General features: G+C 46.5%; 2 protein-coding genes across 4 annotated transcripts in view; both read left to right on the top strand.

Moving 5' to 3' along the window:
- The first annotated feature begins 718 nt into the window (after positions 1 to 718).
- On the top strand, positions 719 to 5356 carry ERAL1 (Era like 12S mitochondrial rRNA chaperone 1). Of its 2 annotated transcripts, XM_085078395.1 has the most exons (11): positions 719 to 872; positions 1085 to 1264; positions 1354 to 1481; positions 1566 to 1643; positions 1761 to 1807; positions 2169 to 2230; positions 2621 to 2733; positions 3161 to 3529; positions 3662 to 3811; positions 4034 to 4114; positions 4371 to 5356. In XM_085078395.1, the coding sequence occupies exons 1-11, from the start codon at positions 785 to 787 to the stop codon at positions 4491 to 4493; spliced, it is 1419 nt and encodes a 472-aa protein (XP_084934521.1). In that variant the 5' UTR covers positions 719 to 784; the 3' UTR covers positions 4494 to 5356. The 2 variants fall into 2 exon arrangements, with proteins under 2 accessions (XP_084934521.1, XP_084934522.1); XM_085078396.1 differs by lacking the exons at positions 719 to 872; positions 1085 to 1264; positions 1354 to 1481 and adding an exon at positions 886 to 1039.
- A 1001-nt stretch (positions 5357 to 6357) lies between these two features.
- Positions 6358 to 27993, top strand: part of FAM222B (family with sequence similarity 222 member B) — a 36485-nt gene continuing 14849 nt past the window's right edge. The window contains exon 1 of one of the 2 annotated variants that reach the window (XM_085078286.1): positions 6358 to 6463. The gene's annotated coding sequence lies outside the window, so the exon portion shown is untranslated. The remainder of the gene's footprint in view (positions 6464 to 27993) is intronic. The other variant, XM_085078284.1, reaches the window with a different exon arrangement.

Raw genomic sequence — 27993 nt, 5'->3', positions numbered from 1 at the left:
GTAGTGGGGCTCTCTGGGCTCTATGATGGGGAACACTGGGGACACTAGGAGCTCTGGGCGGTGTGATAGGGAACTCCGAGGGCACTGGGGACACTGGGAGCTCTGGGCGGTGTGATAGGGAACTCCAGGGGCACTGGGGACACAGTGAGCACTGGAGGCACTGGTGGCACCGGGAGCACTAGGGTGGCACTGGGAGCACTGGGGTGGCACTGGTGGCACTGGGAGCACCGGGAGCACTAGGGTGGCACTGGTGGCACTGGTGGCACCGGGAGCACTAGGGTGGCACTGGTGGCACTGGTGGCACCGGGAGCACTAGGGTGGCACTGGTGGCACTGGGAGCACTAGGGTAGCACTGGTGGCACTGGTGGCACCGGGAGCACTAGGGTGGCACTGGTGGCACTGGGAGCACTAGGGTAGCACTGGTGGCACTGGTGGCACTGGTGGCACCGGGAGCACTAGGGTGGCACTGGTGGCACTGGGAGCACTAGGGTGGCACTGGTGGCACTGGTGGCACCGGGAGCACTAGGGTGGCACTGGTGGCACTGGTGGCACCGGGAGCACTGGGGACACGGCGGTGGCGCCGCCTGCACCGCGCGGTGCCGCCAGCAGGGGACGCTCCCGTGTCCCCGCCCTGCTCCGCCGACTCCCTGTCCGTTTCCATCCCACAACTCCCCGCGGCGCAGCGGCGCTCCGGCCCCACCCTCCCTCTCTCTATGTCCCCGCGCTGTGCGCCAATGAGGGTGGGCACTGCTCGCCTTCCCGGCGTGCCCCGCGCTGGGGCAACATGGCGGCTCCCATGGCCATGGCCGCCGCCCGGGCCGCGCTCTGCGCCGCCGGTGCCGCCGCGGCGGGGCCGCTCCGGCTGGGAGCAGGTGCGGTGGGGCCACGGCCGTACTCCGGGGGCGGCTGGATGCGGGAGGCGGCAGCCGGGAGGCCGGGGCGGACACGGGTCGGCTCGGAGGCCTTGTGGCGGCGGGGGGAGCGCAGCCGGGGCGCTGCGTGTGGTGGAAGGAGCCAGCGCGATTTTGGGGTGTTCTCGGTGCGTTCTCGGTCTATTCGGTGCTTGCTGATGGTGTCCTTCCAGCTCGCCTCCCGGGGGGCTGCTGTAGCGGCAGCAGGGCAGCGCTGGGCAGCATCCGGAGCGTTCCGTGCCGCTGGAGCAGCAGCAGCAGCAGCTCGGCGCTGGGCAGCATCCTGGGCATCCCCGCCGAGGCACCGCCCGCCGCCTTGGGCCAGCACCCGCCGCCCGTGGCCACCGATAAAGGTGAGTGGCGCTGCCTGCCGCCGCGCCCCGGGAAGATCCTGACCCGCAGAGGGGTTTGGCAGCATCCAAGCGCCTCCTTTCCCTGGCAGAGGAGCAGAAACGCCTGTTGGAGAATCGTCCCGACCAGCCCCGGAACCCGAAGGTGCTGAGAATCGCCATCATCGGTGCTCCCAACGCCGGGAAATCCACACTCTCCAACCAGCTCCTGGGCAGGAAGGTGAAGCTGGGGTGGAGTTCAGGCTGTTACCTTGTTTTTCTGGCGTATCTTGGCTGGGTAATGTGTTTAATTAATTTCCCCCAGGTTTTCCCAGTCTCCAAGAAGGTTCACACCACTCGGTGCAAGGCTAGAGGTGTCATCACACACGAGGACACCCAGCTGGTGAGTGCCAGAGCAGGATTTGCTCATCTGTGTCCTGTGGGATCACTTCTCATTGCCCAAACATGAGTTTAACCTGACTGCTGGCAAACTTTAAACATTTGTGTTTCTTTTTCCCAGATCATTCTGGACACTCCTGGCCTCACTAATCCCCTAAAAGCCAAAAGGTATCTCCACTGGTGTGGGGTGTGGGGAGGGTCCTGCCCATCAAGGGTTGATAAAACAGGAATGTGATTTTCACTGTGCAAAGACTGTAAAATAGGTGTGAGAGAAATGTGTATTTTTAGCCTTATTTTGGTCTCCAAGGTTTTTATTGTTGCAATTTGAGTAGCACACAGAACCTGTGAGGTCCCTTGAGCCCTTTTGTGTTTTGGTTCTGTGTGTCTGCATGTGACAAGGGATGTCACAGCCCCTGAAGCAGCTTTGTGGCAGCTGGAATGAGGGAAAACACTGGTTTTCCTGTACTTTGAGGGGGAAAAACACAATTATAATCAAGCGTCAGTTTACTCATTTGTATGTACCTTTCAGGCATAATTTAGATGAAGCTATGCTGACAGACCCGTGGGACAGCATGAAACATGCAGATTTAGGTGGGTTTTCAGCTCTTTTTGGATCAAACCAAATCCTTTTCTGCCACACAAGTTCACAGCTGTGGTATCTGGGTGTTTGCTGGCAGCCCTGGGAGTGTGAACAGGGAGGGAAAGGCAGAGAAAAGATCTGGAATATTGAGCTGAGGAGGGGATAAGAGCTGCCTGGTGCCAAGGGAAGGGAACTTGGGTTAATAACTGGGCTTGGATGTTAAGATTTGACATATGGGATGTTATTAGGGTGACATGTGTAAGCTGTAATTTAGTGTTTTGCCAATTAAAACTTTTTTTTTGTCCTCTCCTGAGGAGGGGAGTAACCACAGACTCTAAAGCTGCAGATGAACATTCTGGAAAATGCAGTTTCATCCTATTTCCCTCCCTCTCTCCTGGCAGTCCTGGTTTTGGTGGATGTGTCAGATCACTGGACACGGAACTCTCTGAGCAAGGAGGTGCTGAAGTGCCTGTCTGAGTTCCCCCACATCCCCAGTGTCCTGGTTCTGAACAAGGTAAATCCTGCTCATTCTTCCTGCCCTTTTCAGGCACCACCTGACATCAGCAGTGATGAGTTCCTAAGTCCTTTATGTGTTAAAGGAGACAAGTTTCCCCCTCTGCTCCAGAATATTGAGTGGGGTGTGTGTACCTGTTGCATGCACAGGTACCCCTGAAGCTGTGCTGCTGTCTGGGCTTTAAATCCACCTGGGAAGAGGAGCCAGGTTGGCCAGGGAGAATCTCAGCAGAGCTGACAGGCTCTCAGTGTTGGGGCAAAATGTGCTGGCACTGCTGACACATTCTGGTTTGACCTCTGGTCACAAAACTGTCTTGTCCTGGAGCAGCTGCTTCCCTGGGTGGTTTTTTCTGGCTCCTTCAGGTCCAGGGCCCAGCTGCCCATCTCGTTTAGGACAAATCCTGACCCCTCTCTCTCTCTGACTTCAGGTGGATATCCTAAAGAAGAAGTTTCTCCTGCTGGAAATAGTAGCTGATCTTACAGAGGGAGTTGTAAATGGGAAGAAACTGGAAGTGAAATCTGCATTTAAACAGGATTCTGATTCTTCAGCAAAGTCTCCTCTTCAAATCACTCGGGCTGCTTCACCTGGAAGCAAGGTCCCAGAGTCCCCCTGTGGGCAGGAAAAGAATCAGGCCCAGAAAGGCTCTGGTTTGGACAAAAGCAGTGATGTTGGAGAGGAATCCCAAGGGCCAAAGCACTATGGACCCAAGGATCTCAAAGATATGAAAGGCTGGCCACACTTCCAGGAAATCTTCATGCTGGCAGCTCGCCGTGGGGAGGAGGTGGATACACTCAAGGTAACTCCAGTCTGAGTTTGTGTCACACCTGGAGACTGCTGTGGGACCCCAGTACAGAGGAGCACAGGGGGGTGTTGGCACTGTGTGGGTGACACTTGGTGGCAGCTGATGGGAGGTGTGTTGTGCCCACAGAGGTACCTGCTGATGCAAGCCAAGCCAGGCCCTTGGGAATTCCACAGCGAGGTCCTGACCAGCCAATCACCTCAGGAGATCTGTGATAATATCATCAGGGAGAAGGTCCTGGAGTACCTGCCCTTGGAGGTGCCTTATGGGGTGACTCAGGTGGGAAGCATACACCTACCCATGAAGTGTTTTATTGGGAATTTTGGACTGTGTGATGAGAATCCCTTTGTTTGGATCTGTGAGATCTGCCAGGCACTTCACTCAGGTGTGCTGTGGGATCCTTTCTGTGTGTGAAAGGGCCACCCTTGTGTCTCCAAGGCAGTGATGTTTGGGATTCCTAAGGATTTCCCAGGATTGCTGAGTTGTCTCTTGCTGTCGCAGGTGACGCAGATTTGGGAGGAAGGACAATGTGGGGAGCTCATCATCGTGCAGAACCTCTTGGTCCCAAGGGAGTCTCATAAGGTGAGTGAGGGAAGGATGGGATGCTGGGGAGGGTGAAGGGAGGTTCCCCAAGTCCACCACATGTGCATCCTTGCTGTTATCCCCTCACTCTCCCTTTTGGGAAGAGCACTGTACCCCATACAGGGTGTTCAGTACCTTCCTGAAGTTGCCTCATGGTTTGATTTTTGGAATTTCTCTGACTGCTTCTGTGGCTGCAGTGTTCTCCTGGGCAATGTAAGGATGAGTTTGATGATGCTCTCTCTGGGTTTTAATGCAGAGGATGTTGATTGGAAGAGGAGGAAAGGTCATCAGCAGGATTGCTCAGGAGGCTGGCCAGGACCTGATGAATACTTTTCTGTGTGATGTCCGCTTGAAGCTCAGGGTGGAGGTGAAGGGTTGAGAGCCCTTTGTGTGTTGTAACAGCTCTTGAACTCTGATCATGTGGAGAAACCAGTCCAGGGGGTATCTTGGCACCTTTGTTCAATTCAGAAACAGAGGATGATGGAATCACTTCAGTGGGCTGAAGTGGAATATATTATTCTTAGGGGGAACAGCCCAAACTGAAATAAAATCTCCAGACCTTCTATGGCATTTGCACTGGGGACAGACACTGCACCCATGATTCTGGTACTTCATTTCCAGAGCTCCCACCCACTTCTTTTGGGCTGTGTGTCACATCCTTGCTCTCAGGTGTTTGTACCTGGAAGTTTGGAAGCATCTCCTGCCATGTAGCAAGCAAAGGGTGGCAGTGGAGGATTATCAGCACGTTTATCTCTTTTGAAGGCTGAGTCACAGTCACACAGGAGGATGAGGCTACCCCAGCCCACCTGATGGTCTCCTGTTGGCTTTTCTCCCTGTCCTGTTGAAGGTTGTGGATGTAGGGAGTCAGTTTTAGGGGTTTGCTGGCAGCTGGAACATCTGTAATGCCTGACTGGCTTATCTGCCAGGCAAAACCAGTGTGGAGCTGGTAAATCTCCATGTGCTGTTACAATTCAACATCCCTGGGGGAAGAAAACCCCAGCAGTGAAGAGATTGGGGAGGGTCTGGAACTCAAACCTGCTGAGGGCAGGTGAAAGAGATGTGCATTGTGAAAGAGATGTTTTACCCTTCAGCTGAAGGATTTTGTCTGGAATGTGAGATCAACTGAAAACTGGGTTGGGAAACCTCCATGGAATGTTTCCCAGGAGCAGGGGGTGCTGTGGTCCCTTGAATGCTGCTGTCCAACTTTTGTATTTTCCTTGCAATAAAATGAGGTCCCAGCACGAGTGATTGTTCTCTCCTTTCTTCCTCCCTGGCAGCCTGACCTCATGGCCATCACCTTCCCTCTGTTTAATTCCACCTCAAACCAGGGCACTTTCACGTCATTCCTCCTTCCCAGCTGAGCTTAGATCCCATTTCCTGAGCTGTGGCTTCTGAAGGTTACACCTTTTGGAGGGGAAAAGGAGGGTTGGAGTGCTGGGGGACAAGGGGAGGCTGTCCCCTCTGTGTGGCCATGTCATGGGAGGGGTCAGGATCACACTGACCCTCCTGTGAGCTTTATCCAGAGCTTCATCCCAGGCTGCTTCCAGGCAGGAGAAGGGATGGAGCCAAGTGCCCAGAGCACTCCTGAGGTCAGTGGAAATGCTCTTGGCAGGGGAAGGGGTGAAGTCTCTCACCTTCCTGACCTGCAGCTCCTTAACGAGCGTTGATAATTAGGTTAATTATCCCATCGCAGGGGTGCACACTGCCAATTTCCTATGGAAAAAGACTTCACCAAGGACTGACCCCAGATGGGCAGGGGGTGTCTGTCGAGACCCCGGTGTGGGCAGCGCTGGAGTCTCCTCTGTGTCCTGCTCTATGTCCCCTTCCTGGCCAGCCTGTGTCTCCTTGTCCAGCCGCATGTTCCTTTCATGTCCTCCCTCTGCCCCTGCCATGACCCTGTGTCTCTCCGTGTTCCCCCCGTGTCCCCTTTATGTCCTCCCTGTGCCCCTGCCATGACCCTGTGTCGCTCTGTGTTCCCCCTGCATCCCCTTCATGTCCTCCCTATGCGCCCCATGCTCTCCTTTCATTTTCCCCACTCTGTACCCACCGTGTCCCTCCCTCTGCCCCCCACCACTGTCCCCTCGTGTCCCCAGTGTCCCCCGTCTGCGCCCTGCACTACCCCCGCTCACCGGCAGGGGGCGGCGCGGCGCTGCCCCCCCCATCTCCCCTCTCCCCCTCCCCTCTCTGCCGTGGCCGCGCGTGCGCGGGGCGGGGCGGGCGGCGCGCGGGCCGCGCGTGCGCGGGGGCGGCTGCGCAGCCAGCACGGCCGGGGCGGGCGGCGGCGGCGGCGGCGGGGCCGGGCGGGCACAGCGGCGGCGGCGCCATGAGGCCCGGGCAGGGGCACCGAGAGTAAGTGCGGCACGCGGCGGGAGCGAGGGCGCGGCCCCCTACCGCCGCCTCCTCCTCCCGCTCCTCATCGCCATCCTCCCGTTCCCCCTCACGGCGCGGCGGGACCGCCGCCGTTCATCCCCCCCCTCATTGTCCTTCCCGGCTGTCCCCTCCCCCCGCCCGCTGAGGCATCACCGGTGTGCCCACCCGCCCCCTGTCGCGACACCCGCCGCCTGTCGCGACAGTCGCTCCCACCCCCATCCCCGGGGTCTCAGCGCGGAGCTCCCAGGCCCCCCGGTAGCCCCGTCGCCCTCACTGCTGTCCCCGGGCACCGCGCACACGGCTCGGATCGCGATAGTGCGGCCGCCATCGCGACACACCAGCGGGAACGGGGGGATTGCGGTCGCGGTGCGAGCACATCCTTTGTGTGATTCTTTCTCGAGAAAAGTGTCTTTTTGCGAGAGAATCGCGGGCTGGTTTGGGGCTGGAAGGGACCTTTAAAGCCCATCTCGTCCCAGCGCCAGGTAGTACAGTAGAACAGCTATCGTCAGTAAATCATCCGTCGTTTTTATTCCCCACCATCCAATTTTCAAGTGTCTGAAGAAGAAGAAGAAGAAGAAAACTGCAGAGCTGGACTCCTCCGTTCTCAGTCCACTCGTGCAGCAAAGTGCTGAGATGATTTTGGTTCTGCAGAACGTGAATCTCCCCGAGCAGCACCTGCGAGGGCTCACAGACATCTCACCTTCCCTTGGTATCACTAGGTACAAGTTTAGGATAAATCACAAATGCAGGTTGATTGGCTCAACCAGAATTTGTTCTCCTCGTTTCTTACCGTAGTCGGTTTTTCTGTAGTCGCATTCTCGAGAAAATGTAAGTTTATCCGGCAAACTTTTTGCAGCAATACTTTTTTTCCTCTTTATCGCACAAACCCGATTCTTTGTTGCTCCGGTTGCTGCGGGAGAGGAGGGAGCTGGGAGCTCTCAGGAGATGAGGTTGGGTTCCTAAGTGATGTCATTTGTGCTGGAGCAACCGTGGTGACTTTGTGATGGAATAAATCCTCCTGGACGTGTCGGGGCTTCGTGATTGTGTGTGTGTGCACTGTGGAAACTTCGTCTGATTCAGCAGCCGGCTGAGAAAATTCCGTGCTCGGTGCTCCATAGGCAGTGAGGGAATAGAGTGATGAGAGCTGCATTTTCCTTTCAGCCTATTTATTTCTGATCAGGGCTCTTTTCAGCTTAAGGATTTGAACTTGTTAGAGTCTGTTTGTTTAAGTGGGTACATAAAGCAGTGGGGAAAGGATGATGTTCAAGCATCTTGCAGATACTAGAGGTGGAGAGAGCAGAGTTTTGCAGCCAGCAGCAGAGTGAAGGATTCAGGGAGAGCATTCAGGTGGGTCTCGTGTCCTGTCAAGCCAGTCCAGAGGGTCTGGAAACTTGGAGGGGAAAAGCAGTGATAACAGAAAGCAAACTTGAAAGTAAATGAACTCACTGTTAATTTTCAGCAGAGGAAGGTTTGGATCAGAAGCAAGAGTCAGAGGGGAAGGTTTGCAATTAACACAGAATCTAAGCTTTCATGGAGAAATGCTTCCATAAAAGAAAGGTTATTTATTTTCCAGATGATATTTACACTGGGTAGAATTTCTGTGGTGAAGAAATGAGAATTGCCCCTTGTCTGGGGGAGCACAGGTCGAGCAGGAGCTGGAAGAGAAGCTGATGAATTGGCTGTAATTCACAGGCATCACTTCAAATATTTTCAATATTTCTCAACTATTTTAAGAAGCTGTATTGAATTCCAGCCCAACCAGCCTGATAGTCTGGAGAGAGGAAGGATGCGTATTGCTGGAGCAAGAATTAAGCAAAAATAGATAAATCTGACATAATGGATGACAAGGGAAAGCTGATTGCTGAAAGATGCTGGCATGCTCTGTTTTTGCATGCTTGGCATATATTCTGTTGTGTTACATGGCTTTTGAAGTGTAAAAAAAAAAGCAAGAAATCTCATTTTGTGCTGAGATAAAAGAAAAGGCAGGTGCTTAAATTCTGTTAAGGATCAGCTTTGATACTGACATGAAGTAGTGACCTCACTTGCATTTACCCCTCTGTCATTTTGTGAACTTCTCAACTGAATAAATAATTCACTTAGCACCAAATAAATGCCATTTAATAAGATGGTATTTTTGATCCCCCTTTCACTTCATATTGCAAACAGTTTCACACTTTTTCAGCTTGAGCACAGCCTGGGGTGCTATTTCTGTTAATAACGTTAAAAATATGTTGGAGAATGTCCACATAGTATTGTTTTTTCTCCAAATGTGAAATTAAGGAACCGTTGTGTTCTCTGCAGCTTGGATATTTGCCTTCATTTAAGCCTTATTTGTATTTGTTTCAAGTTGTCCTCTGATAGATAAGCTTTTATATCTATGTTTGCTTCTGGGAGCTGTTACCAGATCAAGAGGGGAAGTAAGGATTTTTGTCAAGGACTGAAGTATCTCTATTTCCCAGAAGCTCAGACAGTGTGCAGGAGCCTCAGCTTGTGTCCTCTCCTGCACTTGCTGAAATGCTTGGATGTGGGATGGAAACTTTTATCAGTGTTTCCAGTGCAATATTTTACATTTTTGCATTAGTTTGTCCATTCATTTTTGTTCTTAATTTTTGACCATGGCTTGTTACTGGCCAGCACATGGAGATGGGGAGAGGAGGAGGAGATAGAAGGTGTTGCCCTGGCTGCCCCCACCCCAAAAACTTGCATCACCAAAACATTTTATAGTCTCTATAATGCTGGCTCACTCATCTTGAGTGAGGTAGCTCTGAGGAGAGTCACAGATTTATAAAGTGAGACATAGTGTCCATTCTGTATTTCTCTAAGGCTTGGTAGCCTGCAGTATTCTGGGATTTATAGAGTTGCTAAATACACCACCAAGAATGTAGTCACCGCCTGATTTGTTTATTTAACATGTGATCAGCACTTTTAAATAATTGCTTTAAGAATATGTAGTTCACTGAAATGCTACACCCAGCAGGTGAGTAACAGGTCACTGTTGTGTAGTACACTGTATCCAGGGCCTGCTGGTTGCTCAGAGGCTGGTTTTGGGGTAAGATGCCCCAAAGGAGGATGAGTGAACGTTTCACAATTTTTGTATCTGTAATGAGTTTATCACCCCACCCTTTCCAATTTCCAGCATTTGAAACATTTAAACAGTTTTAAACATTCTCAAACTAGGAAATGAAGTGAATAATTGATTTTTTTATTCCTTGTGTGGTATGCCACATTCTCATTTTCCCATTGTATTTTGTGACTCGTGTTAAAATCTTCACCACACACATCTTGGAGCAATTTTGTCTTTTAATTGCAGATTGGTACTTTGACTGCGAACGCTAAAATGAGATTGTCACACTATTCATCTTTTTTCTTTCTAAAAAAAATTTGCTTTCCAAATACTGATTGAGGAACAGAGCTCCTGAACAGGCATTCCGCTGGCTGACATCCAGAAAAGTTGTTCTGAACTTTACCCAAAGATATTTTTCCAAGGGGTTTTATTCTTACTATCCAGTCAGGGCATAGCTTGGCATTGGTTGTGCCTGCACCTGGAGCTGACAGAGACCTCTGTGTTCATCTGCTGCTGGTTTCTGTGTTTTTAGTAATTTGATTTAAATGGACACTTAAAAAACCAGCAGCTGTAGCTCATAGCTGATCCAACTTCATAGATCCTATAGATCCCTTTTCCTTATTTCAGCACATTCTGTCTGGGTGTCTCTCCACGCCTCCCCACTCACTTTGTATTTGTTCTGTTGTTGCTATAATTATTCCCCCCATTGTGCTCAGAAATTATGCTTCATTTATGTATATTCCCATTGCTTAACTTGCTTATGCTGTGTGTGAAGATTAGTCCAAGTTTCCAGGGCTTGTGAGAAAAATGGTGATATTTCTTTCTTGGAATAGTTTCTCAGGAATGCAGTTTGGCTGCAGTGAGGCTTCAGTAGGGAATAGTGGGGGTGTAGCATTTGGGGATGAAAACTGGGAAAAATTTTTCATGTGAATTCCCAAGTCTTGTGCAGGGATTCTGGAGTGCTTGGAATGCGTGGAGCAGTGGAACGTCTGGGTTGTTGATGTATTTAGAGATAACTGAACTGCTCCAGGCTTTTAAATAGTTGCATTGATGGGTGTACTGGAGGGAAATGTGTTAGAAAACAGGTTCTCTGTAAATGCAGCATGTCTGAGGTGAACCTTGAAGTACAATTCTGCTGATTTAGGTGACAGATCCTGCCTCCAGCAGTTGTAGGTTCTGTAGGATCTTCGATGGGCAGTGAGTGCCAACGTTTAATTTCTTGCTATCTCTGTAGTAAAGGTGATGTAGAAAAGGTGAACCATGGAAGTGCAGCTATTTTTAGTGTCAAAGAAAAAAAAAAAGCAGTCAAAAAATGATCTACTAAGTGATACATTGCTGACGTCTGTAGTGCAGCCAACCCAATTAAGGTGCCGTATATTGTTTCCAGCAGGATTCTGATTGTTTCTAATTTGGGAACCACGCGAGAGCAAGTGGAAATAGGTGAAACACCGTGCTCTGCTCTTCAGAGTGGATCTAACATCCAGTTGTTCTCTGTAATTTCCCTCCTCATACTGGGATAATCACCCTGGCCTGGCTAAGGTGGGAGCCCCACATGCAGAAAAAAATATTTCCTATGTGTTTTTGTTGGTAAAATACCATATAAGTCAGCGTTGAGCGCTGTGGATTCTTTTCTCATTTCCTGACCCCAGCGTATCCTTTGCTGTATCCTGCTGTCCTTCTCCTTGCCTTCGTGTTGTTAAACTTGGAGTGTGCATGTTGGAGGATGTGTGTCTCACAGTCCTGCCCTTTCCTGTGGCTGTCCCTTGCCACTCATTTTTTTTTTCCTCTCCTTAGGCAGTTGCTGCATGGAAAATGCTTTGAAAAATATTCTAGGGTGACTGTCTTGAGCCAATACCATACATATATATGTGTGTATGTGTATATATATAGTTTAAATTCTGTTGGAAGGAAGTAGCATTGTATGAACCTTTTTCAAAAAATTATGCAGGTGCTCCCACTCTCCGAAGTAAACTTCCTCCTCTGCTTATCTTTTTTTAAACCTAGGATGAAAAACAGCATGTCTTCTTAACATCTGGAAAGGGGAGCCCTTCATGCCTGCTTTATATTCCTTTATCCAGCATTGTTCTTCGTTCATCCTTTTATTCTGGCACTGGTTTTCTTAATTTCTTCTAAGGTGGAGGAATGTCATGTGCTTTGGCTTCTTTGTGGACAGGGAAAATTAGGGATTTGCTTCCCCTTCTTTTCCAGCTCATCAATGTTTTCTGTTTCTGGGTTGGTTTTTATTTTCTTCAGCTACAGCAAAGCCCTCAGCTTTTGCCTCAGATGGGTGGTGTGTCCCTGGAGCTGGAAATTCGTGCATCCCTTGACTTTAAATTGTTCACAGCTCTGCTGAGCATTTGTGAATGAGCGTGGAGGAAAATCAATATGTGAAAAAGCCAGAGTAGGGGAGGGAAAACAGCTCTTCCAGCACCTTTTCCTGGTCACACCATCGTCTGATTTAGTTTTTGTGTCTGTGAACTCTTTAGTGTTTAAATTTAGCAATGGATTGTTTTGGAACAAGTCACTTTTAAGATCGTTTCCAGGAGATTTGTGTGTAATTTAATCCCATTCAGGTTTGCTGCTCTCTGATCTGCTTGTTCTGCAAGACTTCAGGTTCTCTGTTTCCCTGTACCTCTCCCACTATTTTCTACAAATCTTCTGGGTTTTTTCCCAGTCAAAACTGCAGCAGCATTTATGAATCCTTTTATACCTTTTCTATTCTCTGTTTTTATTCATTGACAAGGTGGCGTTTGTTATAATAACCTGAAGGTTTAAAAAATGTAACTTCAGTGTCTCTGAAGGATCTCATTAGTGATTATTATTCAAATACTCTACAAATTGAATGTGTCTACTTTAGAAATAAGCCTGAATAATATATTTAGTATTTCTGCTGTATATTCTCTTATATTTACTATTAATTTCCAACACTGCTTAGTTTAGTGTTTTAGGGTGTCTTTATTTAGAGCTTATCAATGAGTGAAGTTGCTGATGAAGAACCAGAAAAAAATAATCTCAAAATGTGACAGTCCAACGTAACATCTCAACCACTTGAATTTAAGTTGAGACAGGAAAGAATTAAGATTTTTCCATACTTCCATCTAGTGTGCATGAAGGAAATTGCATCCACGGCTGAAATCCCAGCCATTCTCCTGGCAGTTCCAGTTGGGCAAGGATCATCTCATCCACTGGTCTTTGTTAAGCAGTTACTGCTGGTGAACTGACAGGTCTGAGATCCAGATATTTATGTGGTGGTACCTTTGTGATGTCCATAAAATGGTGATGTGGGAAGTTAGAGAAAAATCACCTTTCACCACGTGGTGTTCGTGTTCTCCTTCACTGTGTTCTGCTCTATTTACTTGTCACTCCGTGCTAGGATTTCAGCTGCTTGATTTATGAATTATTGCTATTGAAATAAAATTAAAGTGGCTGTTCAGTTATTTAAGAGCCAATTAAATCTGATTTTATTCTGATGTAACATTTCCAGTGAAAGGGCATAAAACACAGTCTGTGGAGGGAAGTTAGATCTAAAAATGGTTAGTGTTTGTTTTTTATAATCTGTCCTTTTGACAGCTTGACTTGCCAAATAAAATCCTTTGCAATCTCACAGCAGTGAGTGCAGATGTTAGAAATTGCTCTGTCTAAGAAAATAAAACAGGTTTGGTGCTTTCAGTGATCCTGTATAAACCTTTAGCTGTGGTTGCTGGCTGGAAAATGTATCTGATCAGGAGAAAGGAATTTGAAAAGCTTTTGGAGAATATAATTTATTTACCAGCCTTTGGTGACTTTGAAAGGTAGAAACAAAGGGTCTTTTGGGATGAACGTGTCTCAAATCATGGGCTGTGTTGTCCTGAGGGATTGGTGTTAGAATTAGTTGAGTTTCCAGTATCAGATTGTGCTAATTACTGCGAGGTCTCTGCTCACAGGGGACGCTCAGGACGACATGCTTTGAGAAGTGCAGCCCAAGAAGCTCCTTCCTGTACAGACAGAGATGGGTCATTTATTGTGTGGAACTGGGGAGCCAAATTCACTCCTAAAGATCTGGTGGGGTATGGACACTCAAAAAAATTAAAGTCACCAGAAAATACCCTGCCAAGACTTGCAGTCCTGAATTTCAATAGCAATAAATACAGCAAGTGGAGAATAAGCAGGTACTTTTCATTATGTGTGGCAATTAAAATGTGTCTCTTGATAGTGGTACTTCTTATTAGGGGAAATGACAGTGCCAATCCCAGTTTTATTCTGACAGTTTCATGCTGCACATGATGTCTTCTGTAGGCATGGAGGGTGTTGGCTGAGCCTATTTCGATGTGAAGAGCCTGGTGCATGGAGGGTGTTGGCTGAGCCTATTTCGATGTGAAGAGCCTGGTTTGGCTTATTTTTTTATTAAAAATAAATCATATTGATGCGGATGTAATTTTATTTGTGACTAGACAAGCCTGCACTAGCCAGCTCTCAGGTTTGTGGCGTCTGTCTCCGACAAGATCATAGATATGGAGAAAATGATTTATTTTAGTATCCAATGCTTAGATAAAACTCTGGTTTTGTGCAGATGGCACTGAAAGGATAACACGTAGCACGGACAAATTTGTATAAAGCACCATATATTTCTACCAGAATCCAAATCTTCAGTACATCAGTAATATTGAGGTTTATATTTTTGTACTAGCCTGAGGTTTTTTGGTGTAAAGAATTAATTGCTGAGGTTGGTGGGGATGGTGTATTCTGGTCTGGCTGCTCTGTGCATTTTGGAGGGTCCTTCCAACTGCCCAGCTTGGTACCCTGAAGATCTTTTGGGAATTTTCTGGCTGATATTAGAGAATGCTTTGGGGTTTTGGGATGGAAAACATTTGGGAGCACGAGGGTGCTCAGCATTTTGGAGATGGCACAGGTGTTTGGGAGGTACCTGCTCCTCCCTCAAAGGCATTTATAGAACACTTTAGTAGAGCACAATCAAACTCTGATAGCGGCACTAATTCTAAATAAGTGTTTGCTAAACAACGTTAATGGATTTAAAATGTTTTTAGGAATAGTTATTAGTCCTTCAATCTCGTATGGTGAAGGGAGTTTTGTCTCAATGGGGGGCTGCCATTTTAATGCTTCCTGGCAGGAGGCCTATTTTGATCATGCAAATTAGGTTGGAAAAAGTAGGCTAAGCCATTAAAAAGTAGGAGAGATCATGAAATTTTAAATTTTTAAGGTGACTGTTTTTCTAATTATTCACATTTTTGTTACCATCATTCGCGTATGTCACTTCATTTCCCTTAATTCTCATGTCCTCATCCCTTAACTCTGACAGCCTCAGTGCTGGTTGCTGTTGCATCCACTCCTCCAAATGGAATATTTAGTCCATTGGCTATTTTATTCCCAGCAAGGTGCTTGGAAACACTGCCACGTGGTGTGTTTTGTTGTATAATTAGAAATGCAGATCCAGGCTTTTTTTCCTGCACCATGGTTAATTTTTTCCTATTCCGTTAACATTAATAGGGACTGAAGGTTAGACTTACGTAAACTCCTGATATTTGCAGGGTTCTTGTTGGCAAGGGAATTCATTCAGGGAAGTGGGAAAGGATGAGGTGAGGATTGGAGGCTGTGTCCTGAGAAGGCTGGATCTCAGGTGGGAAGACACCTGGCTTTTCACCAGAATCTCTTCAGGGTTTTGTCTTCTCCTCCAGTTTCTCAGCAGGAAGACAGCGTGACACAGCACTGATGGAATACAGGGGTGTGGGGAAGAGCCCCCTGATCCCCCCATGAGCCACATGGATCCTGCATCCTGCAGGAAAACCTTAGCCCATCCCTCACATCCTGCTCCTCTGGGCATCCAGTGCGTCGGCAAAATAACTGCCTTGGTGCCCATAGGCTTGCAAGCTTCATTTAATCCTATTAATTTTTAATAGAAAATTAATATTAAGCCAGCATACTTTGAACATGGCTTTCTGTGCCCAGAAAGATCCTCAGCTCATGTTTGCTTTGGAGTGTTGGATCCTGCAGATAAAAAGACCCTTCTGGAGCAATATGGGGCTTAGAGCAGAGGGATGCTGTCACCTTCAGCAAGTACAGTAGAAGTGCCCTGTTCCACCTCAGTGATCACAAATGTTGGTTGGATTTCAAATGTGTGTCTCTAAAAAGGGTGTTTGGTGGGCCATGCATGCATAAATGGAGAGGAACTGGGGGTTTCCTGCTAAAAATGTGCAACAAGTGTATTTGTGTCAATTGTGACTGCGCTGACCTGACCAGAGTCTGATGGAAAATGCCAACAGTTGGATATCAATTTTACAAGGACTTCAGTATATATTAATTTATGCAATTTAGGAGTGATGTTGTGCAGAAAAAAAGCACCTTTTTAATTGCCATTTCCAGCTTTGCTACAGTTGATGTTCTGCAGCCTCCAGAACAGTAAACTCGAAACAGGAAGGTCGACTCTTGGAGCTGATGGTATCTTTGTCCTTAAGAGAGATTCTGGGAAAGTAAGCTGCATTCCTTTGCTTTTGCAACCCTTTTTAATTGTTTTTTCTCACAACCTTAGCCTGATCTTATCACCTAAGTAATTGTTGCATCATATTTGCTTTATTCTCCCTACTGGGAAGTCAGATAATTGCTTTATACCTTTTAATGGAAAGTGGGAAGCCTATTACCTCTGGGATGTAGATGAGCAGTGCAGCAACTATTGCAACAGTTGCATTTCTCCCATTTTTCTGGAGCTGGATGGGAATCCAGCAGGAGAAGGCTTGGATGGCTGGCACCTTCACTAGAATTGAGTAGCAGCCATAAAGTTACTTGGTGTTTTAAACCCCATCATAAAAGTAAAGCTGCCAGCTCTGCTGTGCCTCGTGGTTGGGTAGATCTCATCTGCGGGAATATTCAGGCAGACTTTTCCTTATGAAGTAGTATTGTAGGGTATTAATTATTCATAGTCAGTTTAATTCTTCTTTCTTGCATATTTAATTGTAATAGCATGCTGTATGTCACAGTGATTTCCCAGAAGAACTGTACACCAAAGGCAAACCATTCAGGTATATAGTCTTAAATATGTCCGTGCTAATCTTTGTTGTTTAATTTTGGAGCAGAATGGGATATTATCAGATGTTTCTTGCAGGGAAACAATTATGCAAAATCATGATTTCGCTTAAGCTTTTCAGCTGAAGTTTTCGGGCTGAAATAGCTGGTTTGATGTTCACTGATGACGTTTACATTGTCTTGCTTATTTTATGAGCAAAAATGCTTAATGGGAGGGAGGACGTGACTTTTGTTTTCTTCTCTGAAGCGGGGGAGCCTTTATCAAAGACTTTGGAAGTGTCAATCGATTCCTTGCAGAAGATGAAGGAAGGGAATAAGATTTTTATTGAGTTTTTTTCAGTGATCAGAATAGCAATGCCAAGTGCTTGTGTGATTAAGATTTTTTTAAGCATTTTTTTTTAACGACTGGGATGGGCTCTTAGTGCTTCATGTGAGAAAATATTGGAGGCACAGGAACTGCAAATGCATTCACAATTTGATTTGCATTACCCTCCTTCCAGAGCTGTTTCACGCTTGTAAGACACTTGGTGAAGCCGAATCCCTCGTGTTTGGAGAGCAGGATTGTTCTCGGAGATTTACCGTAGGAGTTTAAACTTCTGAAAAATCTGTTTACAATGTGTCTGAACTGGAGGATAGAGGACACAGTAGAGACTGTTATCTGTTTACTGCTCAGATAAGGAGGTGGAATAGATTGCTGGCCTGTTTCTGAACTCTGCTTAATGAATGGTTGCTAGGCAAATTGCATCTCAATCAGCTTAATCCTCAAGATGTCATTTACAGGTCTGCTCTTTGTGAGGGCCAGAACCGTGCGCTTTCAAACTGCACAGGCCAGAAATTGCTAGCAAAGCAGCTTAGAATAGCTTGTTCAAAAATTCAGTGTACATGTGCTGCTGAGCTGCCCAATTTAAAGTGCCTGTTGTCGCAGGGCCGTCACTGCCTGGCCATGCGCGAGATGAGGCGTGCAGTGATAGACAGGAGGCAGCAGCATCCTTAGCACCGTTTCTGGATCAGCACAGCCCACACCACCACGTTTTGGCACTGGATTAACGTGAAAGAAAGCGTTTCTAAATGGGGACCGCACTGCTGACGTGATGAAAGGTATTTCTGCTTTGGCTGAGCTCGCTCGGAGCCGGGTGTGATGTTGGGGTGTGTACGGGACATGGTTAACAGGTGGAAATGGGAGGTGGTGTCACCTGGCACGGGACAGGGAGCTGGGGCTGGCCTTGGTGGGAGAGGTGTAGTCAGGAGAGGGTACAGGCTGGTTGGGTGAGAGCTCCATCCTGCCTCTGGAACGTTGGACTTTCTCCCGCGGCATCAGGCGAGAGCCAATTAATCGCATATGCTGGCATGTGGGATGCCCACATACATTAGCCTCATGGTTTAGTCTGAAGGAAAAAGTTTCCTAATATAGTTAAGCTTTAACAGTCCCTTTGTAAAGAAAGATAACAAGATACTTGTTTTTATTGGTTTCCCGTGACAGCGATTAATCTTGTTGCGGGCAGCTCATTGTTCTTTGCATGGCTACACCTTCCTTTCCTTTGAAATACATCCTGAGTGCTGTGTGTCATGACACCAAACACTCTAAAGGCAAACTGGAAGGGGCTGGACTTGTTGAGTAGAAAAGACATCTTAGAACTGTTCACAGTCACTGTGTGCTGATATGAAATGTCCTTCACATGACACGGTTTTTAAAAGTACAGGTGTGAGCATAGTATATGAACTTTGCAGTGCTTGCACAGTTGGGATGTGTGCAGCTTTTGCGTTATTCAAAACCACTGTTTTTTTAGGAAAAGGTGGCATTAAAACATTGAGAGCCTCTCCAAATAAAACATAAATAAAATATTCCACCTCAGTCACAGGCAAAATGACAGTGGTGCTTGCATCTCTATGCTGTGGATGGGAAGAGGGCTGTCGAACAGAAGACTTTGTGATCAGAGAGTGCTTTTCATGCAAATGAAGATTTTATTACATGCTGCTGAATCAGGGGCTTGTGTAGCGAGAACAGCACAGAAGTGATAAGATCACTTTGTCATAGCTTGAAATTTTGCCCAGCGTGTCTTTCAGATTGCTGAAACGGGCAAGAAACACACTTGTTAAGGGCACAGCAGTAACTGATACAATATTTGGGGGGTAGGGCTGTTGTTTTATGGTAGGGTCTGTCTGCAGGGTTCTGCCACATGTCCACAGCCCTGATTGCAAAGCAAGGAGGAACTGCAACCTGTAGGTCACGCTGTGCAGCAGCAAAGTCCTAAAAGGTCCTGTCCCTGATGGGATCCCCGTTCTGCTCTTGGTGAATGGACATGGAATCTCGTCTCTGCTGCAAGCCAGGAGCGGTTAGCATTGATCAGAGCAGACTTGTCCATCCCTTTGGCTGGAATAGCCTGTGTTGCCCATTCCCAGGTCGTGCAGGGGCTCTCTGCATATACCACGGGGCTGTATTTTGCTGCCTCTGTTGGGTTTTCCTTTTGCATTTGTTAGCTAACATCATCTTCCCGATGTCCTTTCTTCCATGGTTAGAACCGGTTTGGTTTAATGAGGGCTGTTGTTGCCAACAGGGGAGTGGATAAGTGTGGTGGAATAGGGATCTAAATCTTCCCCTGCAGATGGGGAGCGTTCAGCATCCTGACACGACCTTGGTGAAAGTTCTCTGGCGTGTTACTTTCCCTCTTTATTTATCTCCTTTGCTGTGTAGCAGCTTTGCTTCCAGGGAAGTGTCTGAGCTATTGGAAATCTGTCCTCTCTTCTCTTCCCCTCTCCAGAGACATTGTCAGCGTAACACCCAAACTACTTAGATTGATGCCTGAATATTCTGCTTTTGCACAATCAGGAGGCATTCAGTGAAAGTAGCAAGAGGAGAAGAAGTTTAAAATTTAGGACTGACATTTTTAGACACTTTTCCATCCATAATTTTGCACAGTCTTGGTGAGGAAGGTCAGAGATTTCCTTCACATGGGATGCCTCTGTGTGTATGTGTTGAGCATCCATCTGAGTGTGTAGCACAGGGGAGAAATGTTCTTAGCAGCCCTCAGATTGCAGTGTGGGGCTGTTCATATTTCAGATTCTTATCTGAAGAGTCTAGGAACAAAATCCAACCCTGCATGTTCCTGGAGAGTTTCAGAGCAGTAGGATGGAACCTTTTCCCTGTTTTTCTCATGCAAATTATGGTAAGGATTATTCAGTGTTTAAAATCTGGTTTATACTGGCTTCTGAATTTCATTTAAAATAAACATCTGGAGAGCTTTTTGATCTCCTGTGCAAGACTGTTGTCTGCCTGCCTCGTTAAAATGACTTCTGCTTAATTTTGAGTGAAAGGCAAAGACCTAGATGGTTTCAGCCCAGAGGCAAGCTAAATGGTTCCCCTTCTGCAGTTAGAAATTTCCATGAGCAGATACTTAAAATCTGTTCTCTTAGGGAATGTGGCAGCAATAGGTATCTGTTTCTTCCATGCTGCAATTTGGGATCTGCAAAGCTGCTACCTGTGGTGCCATTTGTACTTCTGCAGAGCCTCCTTCTCCTAGTGCTCAGCACATGCTGGAGCAGATGCTCCATTCAAGAATTTTGGTCTTGTCCATTTGCAGCTTGCAGTCCAAAGCCCTCCTTGGGAAAATTGTCACAGTGTGCCAGTACAGTCAGAGCACTGGAACAGTGTCTCACAGGGAGTAATCAGTGATTTATTCAAGTAGCCATTACATTCAGAGTCTGTTTTCTGTGATTTGACAGGAGCTCACTCCTCTGCTCTTCACTGGAAGACTGGAAACCTGTGCTCACGGCGAGGGCTGGATACGAGTTTCTGGTGGTTTTCTGGCTTTGAAACAGGTTCCTGTTGCTCTTTGCAGAGCCTGAAACAGTGATGTGTGCAGGCAGTGTGTGCAGAGCTGGAGTGACTTTACCTCTTTGTTTTTTCTCCAAATTCATATCTGTATGGGATCAGCTGGTCCCACATCGTGTGTGAAGTAGTTAAATGCTACCCTGCATCTATAAGATGTGATTTTTTTCCCCCCCTCCTTTCTAGTCCCTTTGATCAAATCAAATAAAAACGCAGCGCTTTCATTTCTAGTTTTATAGTTTCAAAGACAATCTCTTGACGTGCTCGAGCAGTCTGGACCTGAGTCCCTTTTTTCCTCAGTCCAAAGGCTCGCTGTGTCTTGCGCCTTTCTCTGTATCAGCAGTTGCAATCTGCATTAGCTTTTATCTGCATCAAAAGACAAATGGAAGAGAGCAGGACCCTGCAGGAATGGGAAACAGACTTACATGTGCAATGGAAATATGTAATCCTTACGTTCAGTCTGCCACATGGAGTACAGACCAGTTTCTGTACTGGAAATCTCTAGCTTATACTCCCAGAAGTGGGAGTTTAGATTTTAGGCTTTGAAGGTTGGTTAATCCCCTCCAGTGGCTAATACCAATGTAAAATACTCTGTGATGTCAAACTTTTCTTCCTAAATGCTTTTTTTCCCCCTTTTTTTTTTTTTTTTTGCATATGTCAACTATACAAAGCAACGCTCAATTTGAGAAATTAGCATTCAAACACTCTGTAAGCACTTTATTTTTGTCTGCTTTGTGAGCAGCTGAACACATGTCCAGGCTGAAATACTCAGAGCTGCTGCTGCTGCTTCCCGGCGTGCGCGTGCCAGGCATGGGAGAATTTGGAATTTTGTCCCACGTCCTAAAGAGGCTCTCCCGACCCTCCATCCTGCAAAATCACAATCTGCACAAATCTCCTGCTCGACTGCATCCCAGGAGGAGAGGATCCCAGTTAAGCCAGACTGAATCATAGCCAGGGAGATGAGCTCTCTGGTCGCTGTCATGCCGATCAAAATCCCAGCCGTGTCTGATGGCATTCGGAATGTCGCGGTGCGCGTTCCTTTCTCGGAGTGGTGGTGCTTAAAGCAAAGTGTGTTACTTCTCTGCATTAAGGAGTCAGATTCAGCTGTTCAAAGCAAGTTGATAAATTGCTTTTCATTAAGTGTCTGAGCGCCAAGGGGTTCGGTGTGTGTTCCAAGGAAAAAATACATTAATTACAGCTTCTGTAGAGCATTTATCAATCACGTAGTTATAAACACTACTAATGCAGTTAATTGAAGGTAGAAAAATTTACCTTTTTGAATCTGTTGACTGTAGCAATTCCGTGGCTGGAAAGACAAATTGGAAATTAAAGCCAGGGGATACTTTCAGCGGGAGCTGCACACTGGAGGTCAGGGCTGTTGGAGATGGGTTACCAGGAGCTCACCTTCATGCAGGCAGCTTTGTGCTCTGTCTGCTTTTGAGGTACAGGCTGCAGCAGCAGTGTTTGTTCTCTTCTCCCACACAGGCACGTTGTGTTTGCCATGCAAAGGGATCTCCCTGCCTCTGGTACAGTTTCAGCTCCCTCCGTGTCCTGCCCGTACAATTTATTTACTGCTCTCTGTGTGTTTTGGGGTTTTTTTAAAAGAAAAAGGCAAGGGCAGATGCACAAAAGCAAACAAAAACACCCTGCTCACCTGTAGTCAGTAAAACTCTGTGAAAAAAGAAATCTTTTGTGAATATAAACTTTGAGTGAAGGTGGTATGTTGACAGCTGCTGAAGGAATCAGGTGAGATCGTGCTGAAGTGTTTTATCAGGTCTGCAGCCCAAAACCTCTGGTGCAGAGGCTTTGAAGGCACCTTGCACACTCGTGTTGCTTTCCCTGTGGCTGTTTTGAACTGCCAGCTGTGCAACTGGCCGTTTTTCATGCTTCTCAGGAAAGCACTGAGAAAAGCAGAGACTTTTTACAGTAGCTCACAACTAATGTGTTTCTTGTCCTTTCTTCTGCTGAGTTGTTATGAGGTGGCCTTTGAGTTTCCTGGGAGATTGATAAGGACATCAGGTCTGTGTCAGGACAAGCCAGCAGGACACCAGCACCTCCTTGTGAAGGTTGACAGGAAAACACCATCCCAAGTGTCTGGTCCAGCTCTTTGGTATTCACCTGATGGCTTCTATTTTCTGCTGGTGGGTGTTTTCTGCGTGTGTTGCAGCTTCTGTTTGAGGTTCTTAAAATGCTTTTCATCTTTGCAGCTGGCTGCATGATATCTCCAGCTACAGAAGGAGGTCTTATCTTGCCCTTACAAATGATAAAATGTGTATCCAAGAGCTGATGTGTTCGTGGTCCAGCAGGAAGCTGTGTTGCTGTGCACAATCAGACAGAGATCTCCAGTTTTGGATCTTAAAAACGTATTTTTCACCGCTGGCTTTGTAAATGGGCTGTTAAAATTTCACCACGTGTGGGACCATTAATTCAGCATCCAGAGAGCTAAATACTAAACTAAACTGTCAGTGTGATTGTACAGGTCACAATGGTTCACATGCATGACCAATGCAAACCAAATTCCATCCTCCCTGTGAGCCCCTGTTCACACACCACCAGCACACCTGGTCCAAAAGTGAGTCACTTCCTATTTTTATTCCTTTTATAAACAAGTTCAGTTTTTGTTTTGTGTGAAGTATAATGCATTCTGCCTCATCTTATTTGCAAATACTTCTCATTTTCAAGTGAATCTATTTTTAAAACAGGACTCAAAATGTATTTTTCAATAGCTAACAAATGTCTGCTCTGTTGTTTGTCTGTTGAATAGAGGTAAAATTTGTTCAAAGTTAGCTCTGAATTTTTTTTCTTTTTTTTTTTTTTAATAATCAGCTTGTAATAAACAGGGGAAGATAGCTGCTTTCCTACCCAGGAACTGTCGTAATCTGTAACTTCTAACGATATTTTAGAAGGAAAAGCTGTCTTCCTTCTGTCATGTGCAGCCACAAGGATTTCTGTAAGTCATGATTAAGAGTTTAATTCAGGGCTTTTACAGAGTAAGTGTGGAGTGAGAGGAGATAATGAAAATGGTGATCTTTGTGAAGCAGAACTGTTTCATGTTTCCTTTCCCCTTTGCCTAGGCAGCTGTTTGCTGTACCTAAGAAAAACTTCCTTTTCAGATCTGGGAAAGCAAGAAAGCTGAGAGGGAGGAATTCTGCCCACGAGTGTCATGAGGAAGCTCACAATTCTTGCATGTCCTGTGTGGTAAAGTAAAGCCCAGAATTACAACCTTGTGCTTCTCCCACACATGGAACATGTAGGAAAGCTGCACATAACCCTGTTCCTGCTGAGGATGTTGAGGTTATAACTGCAGGCTATCCCCTCTGGGAAATGGGTCAGTGCGTATTTTGGTTTCTTATCACTTGAAGGCAGAAGGAAGTTGCATAAAGGATGGAGAATGTCTGTTGGTGGGAATGCATGGTACCTCCACTGGGGTATGTGTGAGCAGCATCCTGTAGTTTGGTAGAGGCTGGGCTGTTCTGGGTTTCCTTTGGATGGAAGTCATCTCAACTGATTTTAATTTTGCCTCATGTTCACATGAGAACAGGCACACTCGTGTCTGTAAGTCTTGTTCCATATTTTAGAGCTGCTGTGATGTTAGAGATGCTGCTCGAGCATGTAGGAAGAAGTTGGGTTTAGTTTGCCCCAAGGGTAATGGGTGCTTTGGAGGAAGCAATGTTTGTTTGTGCCTGACAGTATCTTGTTGAGGAAAATGGGATCTTTTGTGAATGTTACAGTGGTGGGTGGGGAGTCTGTTTTGCATTTTCAAAATAAAATAAAAGCCTGATATCCTGGGCAAGTTATTTTGATGACAATTCTGTGTTTACCTGGCCTGTGCTCTTAATTGTTGTGGTTCAGCTGTGGTATTGTTTGTTCCCTCCCCAAATATCCATGGAGCCATATGCACCCTGGAACATAGCTAAGATACATGCCTGGCTCTCCCTTCATCCCTGTTTCCCACCAGTACAGCATGAAAAATTTGAAGTTGGAAGTTACCATATAAAAGGAGAAAGAAAATTAATTAAAGGTCAGAGTGCTTTAGTGTAGTGAAAATTGAGAGGAGGCAGATACAAAGTTATTCAAATTGCTTTTGACTTCAGGCAGGTCGATTTTCCTATTTCTTGCATATGTTCCCGTGGTAAAAGTAGTATCTCATCTGTCTCACAACTGACCACTAGCATTTGTGTTTCAAGCAAAGCCAGAAATCCTCCTTTGAAGCTTTGGCCAGGCCCTGCAATCGTCCTGACTTGTCTTTTCTACATCTTTTCTTCACCTTAGGAGTGGCCTGCAACACCTGGCAAGACCTACTTTATGCCTGTGTTGTCTGTCAGCTCCTGCCACGTTGCAGAATACAGAGTTAAATCTAAAAATACTCTTGAAAAGAGGTGAGGGCTTTGAGCAAAGTAAAGTAAGCCACTGATTTGGGTCATGAAAGGGAATTGATGTCACTGGTTCTTCGTTGCAGCTTTCTTGAGCTAAGAAGTTCTGTTCTGAGCAGTGAAGAGGCAGAGGAGTAGAGGTGAGCAAGTGGTGCTCAGGAGAGGGAAAGGTGATCTGTGTCCATTTGTCCCCAGGAGAGTGCCCAGACAGTGACCTTGTAAGCCTGATGTGAGAAGTCAAGGTGGTGTTAAATGCTCTGCAGTTTCATTTGTCTTCACAGTCTTCAGTGGTAGAAAACTGTCACCCACTGCTGTCCTTTAAACAAAGAGTGACCGTGGCACCAGGTGATTAAATGCTTCATCTAGAATTACATCAGGAACCTGTGGTGAGACAGATACTTCCCTCCATCTCTCCTGTCATAGACTAGTCCATCATCAGGAGACCACTGTTCTAACATAAATCTGGTCAAAAATACCTGAAGCCAACCGTAAAAGGAGTCGTGTGCAATTTTTGCCCGTGTGAGAGTGGTTATGTGGCTTCAGTAATGTTTGTTAAGTGCTTTGATATGCTTTGGTGAAGGACACAGTGTTAATAATTAAAATTGTAAAGAAGTTCTGAAGTAGCATGGGGTTTGAGGACCGCTTTCTGGTCTGTTAGTTAACAAAAACGCAAAATATAAATGGACGAATCAGCAGGAATTGAGTTGAACGTTCCCTTCCCCCAGCCACCTGCATGGGCTGAGCACAGAAAGCAGCTAATTGTCTGCTCTGCTGCAGAGATGAAAGAAACTGGTCCTACAACAGGAAAGGCTATTGAACTGCATGAAGGTGGTAAATTATCAGCACTGAAAACCTTTTGAGTCGGTATCTTTACGTGTGCAAAAAGTACATTATTTGTACCGGTATTGACAGCGTTCGGGAGCTGATAAAACCAGAGTCTGGTGACGTGAATCTTATGTTTCAGTGCCTGTAATTAAGAGGTCAATAAAACTGAAACTTGTTTTTTGAAACTCTGCACCATCGCCCTGTTTGGGTGTAGTTGAAGGGTGTGTTTGGTGAGGACAGGCCCTCATAATGGCTTTATCTTGGCCCAGCTAACGAGCTGTTTGCAGAACTGCTCTGATTTGCAGTGGGCAGACTGTAAAGCAGCCTCCTGTTTGTCCATTTTCCTGCTAGCAGTTCCATTTGCAGAGTGCAGGCAGGAGCAGGCTTCTTGCCAGCAACAGCTTCATTCAGATTAGGGCTTTAGTTCAATTATGTCCAATTAACTTTTATTGCAGATAGCAGTGATAATTACTTGCAAGTCAATTTTTTGGCTGTGGTTATCCCAAGGCTAAAGTCTGAGCCTGATGGATTTTAATAACTGAAGTGACGTATAGCTTTTCCTCTTTTTTTTCTTCTTCAGGCCTCAATTAGATGAAAGGTCAGAAGCTATGTAAAAATCCATCTTACAATTAAAGCAAACTGTTCTACTCCTCAGCAGATGCGTAGCACTGTGTTTTAAAATAATCTCTTGGGACAGACCTAAAAAAAGGCTTTTTAAACTCTAAGATCATAACCTTGAGCTGGCTGCTGGTTTATCTGAGGAGTGAATTTGATGGAGCTGATGTCACACGTGGCAATACCTGAAGCTGAGAGCCGCCTTGGCTTTTTTTAGTGCACTGCATCCTGTTCCAAATTGCTCACCTGCAAGCCTTCAGTGGTAGCCCTTGGGCATGAGGAGTGTGATATGAACAATATTCCATTTAAGTGCTGTTATCCCAAAGCTGCTTCATTTTCTTCCCTGTTGGGCGTTGCCATCCCAGCTCGGAGGCAAGAGCAGAGCTGCACCACAGCAGCATTTAAATTCCCTCTGCCTTCCCCACCAAACTAATTTTGTTGCCTGAGTAACATTATAAATGGAGGTCAGCCTAAAAGGTGACGTGGTTTACAAGCGAAATCATAGTTAATTAAATGGCAAGAAGCAAAAATTGATTTTGATCGAAACTGTTGCAGGGCTCCACAAAAGGTCCACCTGAAAGCAGAAAGCCAAAGGTCCTGTGCTGGCAGGTGCCGACAGTGCACTCCCCGTGCTGTGAAAGGCGACTTTCTATTGTTCAGTTTCCTATTTATTTATCCCCAAGTACACTCGATGCTATTGTGATTTATTGCCATTTCAGAGGGCAACTTCTCTGCCCACTGTTTTGCAGTTTTCCATTTATAAAGCATTAAGAGGATGTGATACCAGCCGGTGATGAATACAGCGCTAGTTTGGTAATTTTCTTCCAGGAAACAGTAAGATTTATCTCTGGCTCTTCAGCAGTCCTGGGAAAGGGCCATTCTGGTGAGTACCCAAGAATAAAGGGGAGTTTTAGAGCTGGGAAAAGGCAGGAAGCCTGCAGGATGGGTCTAGACAGTCAAAGCAAAGCATGGCTGACTGGAAGGAGTTGTACTGAATGCTGAGGTTGGCAAGAGGGTTCAATGTCTGCCGTTGACATGAACAAGTCTTTGAAACCCCTACATTTTAAGTTACTTTGGGAGAGGCAAAAGGAACGATTCTCCTTGGTGTTGAGCAGCCTGCCGGGGGGTAAATGAGACACTGAGTTTCCCTCGGAGCATGAAAATTGGCCAGGATTCAATTACGTTTCCTGGCAAGCTCTTGCAGACATTTGTACCAAGGAAACTTCACAACCCCACTTAGTTTTTGTTGTTGCCTGCAGCATTTCTGCGTTCTGAACTTGGCATGTGCCGCGCGCGCTCGGGGGGTTGCCGTAAATCCCGCCGGTGGCTCTGGAGCTTCACGGTGGATATGGAGCTTCGTGGAACTACCCTGTGAATAAAGAGCAGAGGAGAAGCAAAGCGTAGCAGCCACAAGCCTTTAACAACCCTCACAGAGAGGCTTACTGGACCCCAGGGTGCTGGAAACTTGGAATAGTTGGGAGCTTTTTCTTTTGTGTGTGGGTGGATGCTCCGCTTCCTCCTGGCCTCGGGCTTTGTGAACGAGCCTGCAGTTCATCGTGGAATTTCAAACATGCCTGTTTACTTTCAGGAACCTAACTTTAGACTTCACCAGCTTGCTTTCGTCTAAACCAGCTCCGTTTCCCATGTTTCACTGGCCAGGGATGGTTTGTGGGGAGGGTTTCCTTTGTGTTCTCACCCTGTAAAGCCTCTCGGAAGCTTCAGATGGTGATGTATCTAAAAATTTGGCAGTAACTGTACATGTGGTCCATTTATGTAATGATAAAGCTGTGCT

Source organism: Lichenostomus cassidix, chromosome 19, assembly GCF_008360975.1.
Source record: "Lichenostomus cassidix isolate B80296 chromosome 19, HeHo_3.0, whole genome shotgun sequence".
In the NCBI taxonomy this organism is placed as follows: domain Eukaryota; kingdom Metazoa; phylum Chordata; class Aves; order Passeriformes; family Meliphagidae; genus Lichenostomus; species Lichenostomus cassidix.
Note: the sequence above shows the minus strand (reverse complement) of the source record. Positions and strands in the feature narration are given on the sequence as shown.

Bases quoted from the DNA above. Each gene is read 5' to 3' on its own strand.
- ERAL1 (XM_085078395.1), top strand. From the start codon at position 785: ATGGCGGCTCCCATGGCCATGGCCGCCGCCCGGGCCGCGCTCTGCGCC. The intron at 1,482-1,565 runs GTGAAGCTGGGG...AATTTCCCCCAG, and splicing joins ACCAGCTCCTGGGCAGGAAG to GTTTTCCCAGTCTCCAAGAA. The intron at 1,644-1,760 runs GTGAGTGCCAGA...TCTTTTTCCCAG, and splicing joins CACACGAGGACACCCAGCTG to ATCATTCTGGACACTCCTGG.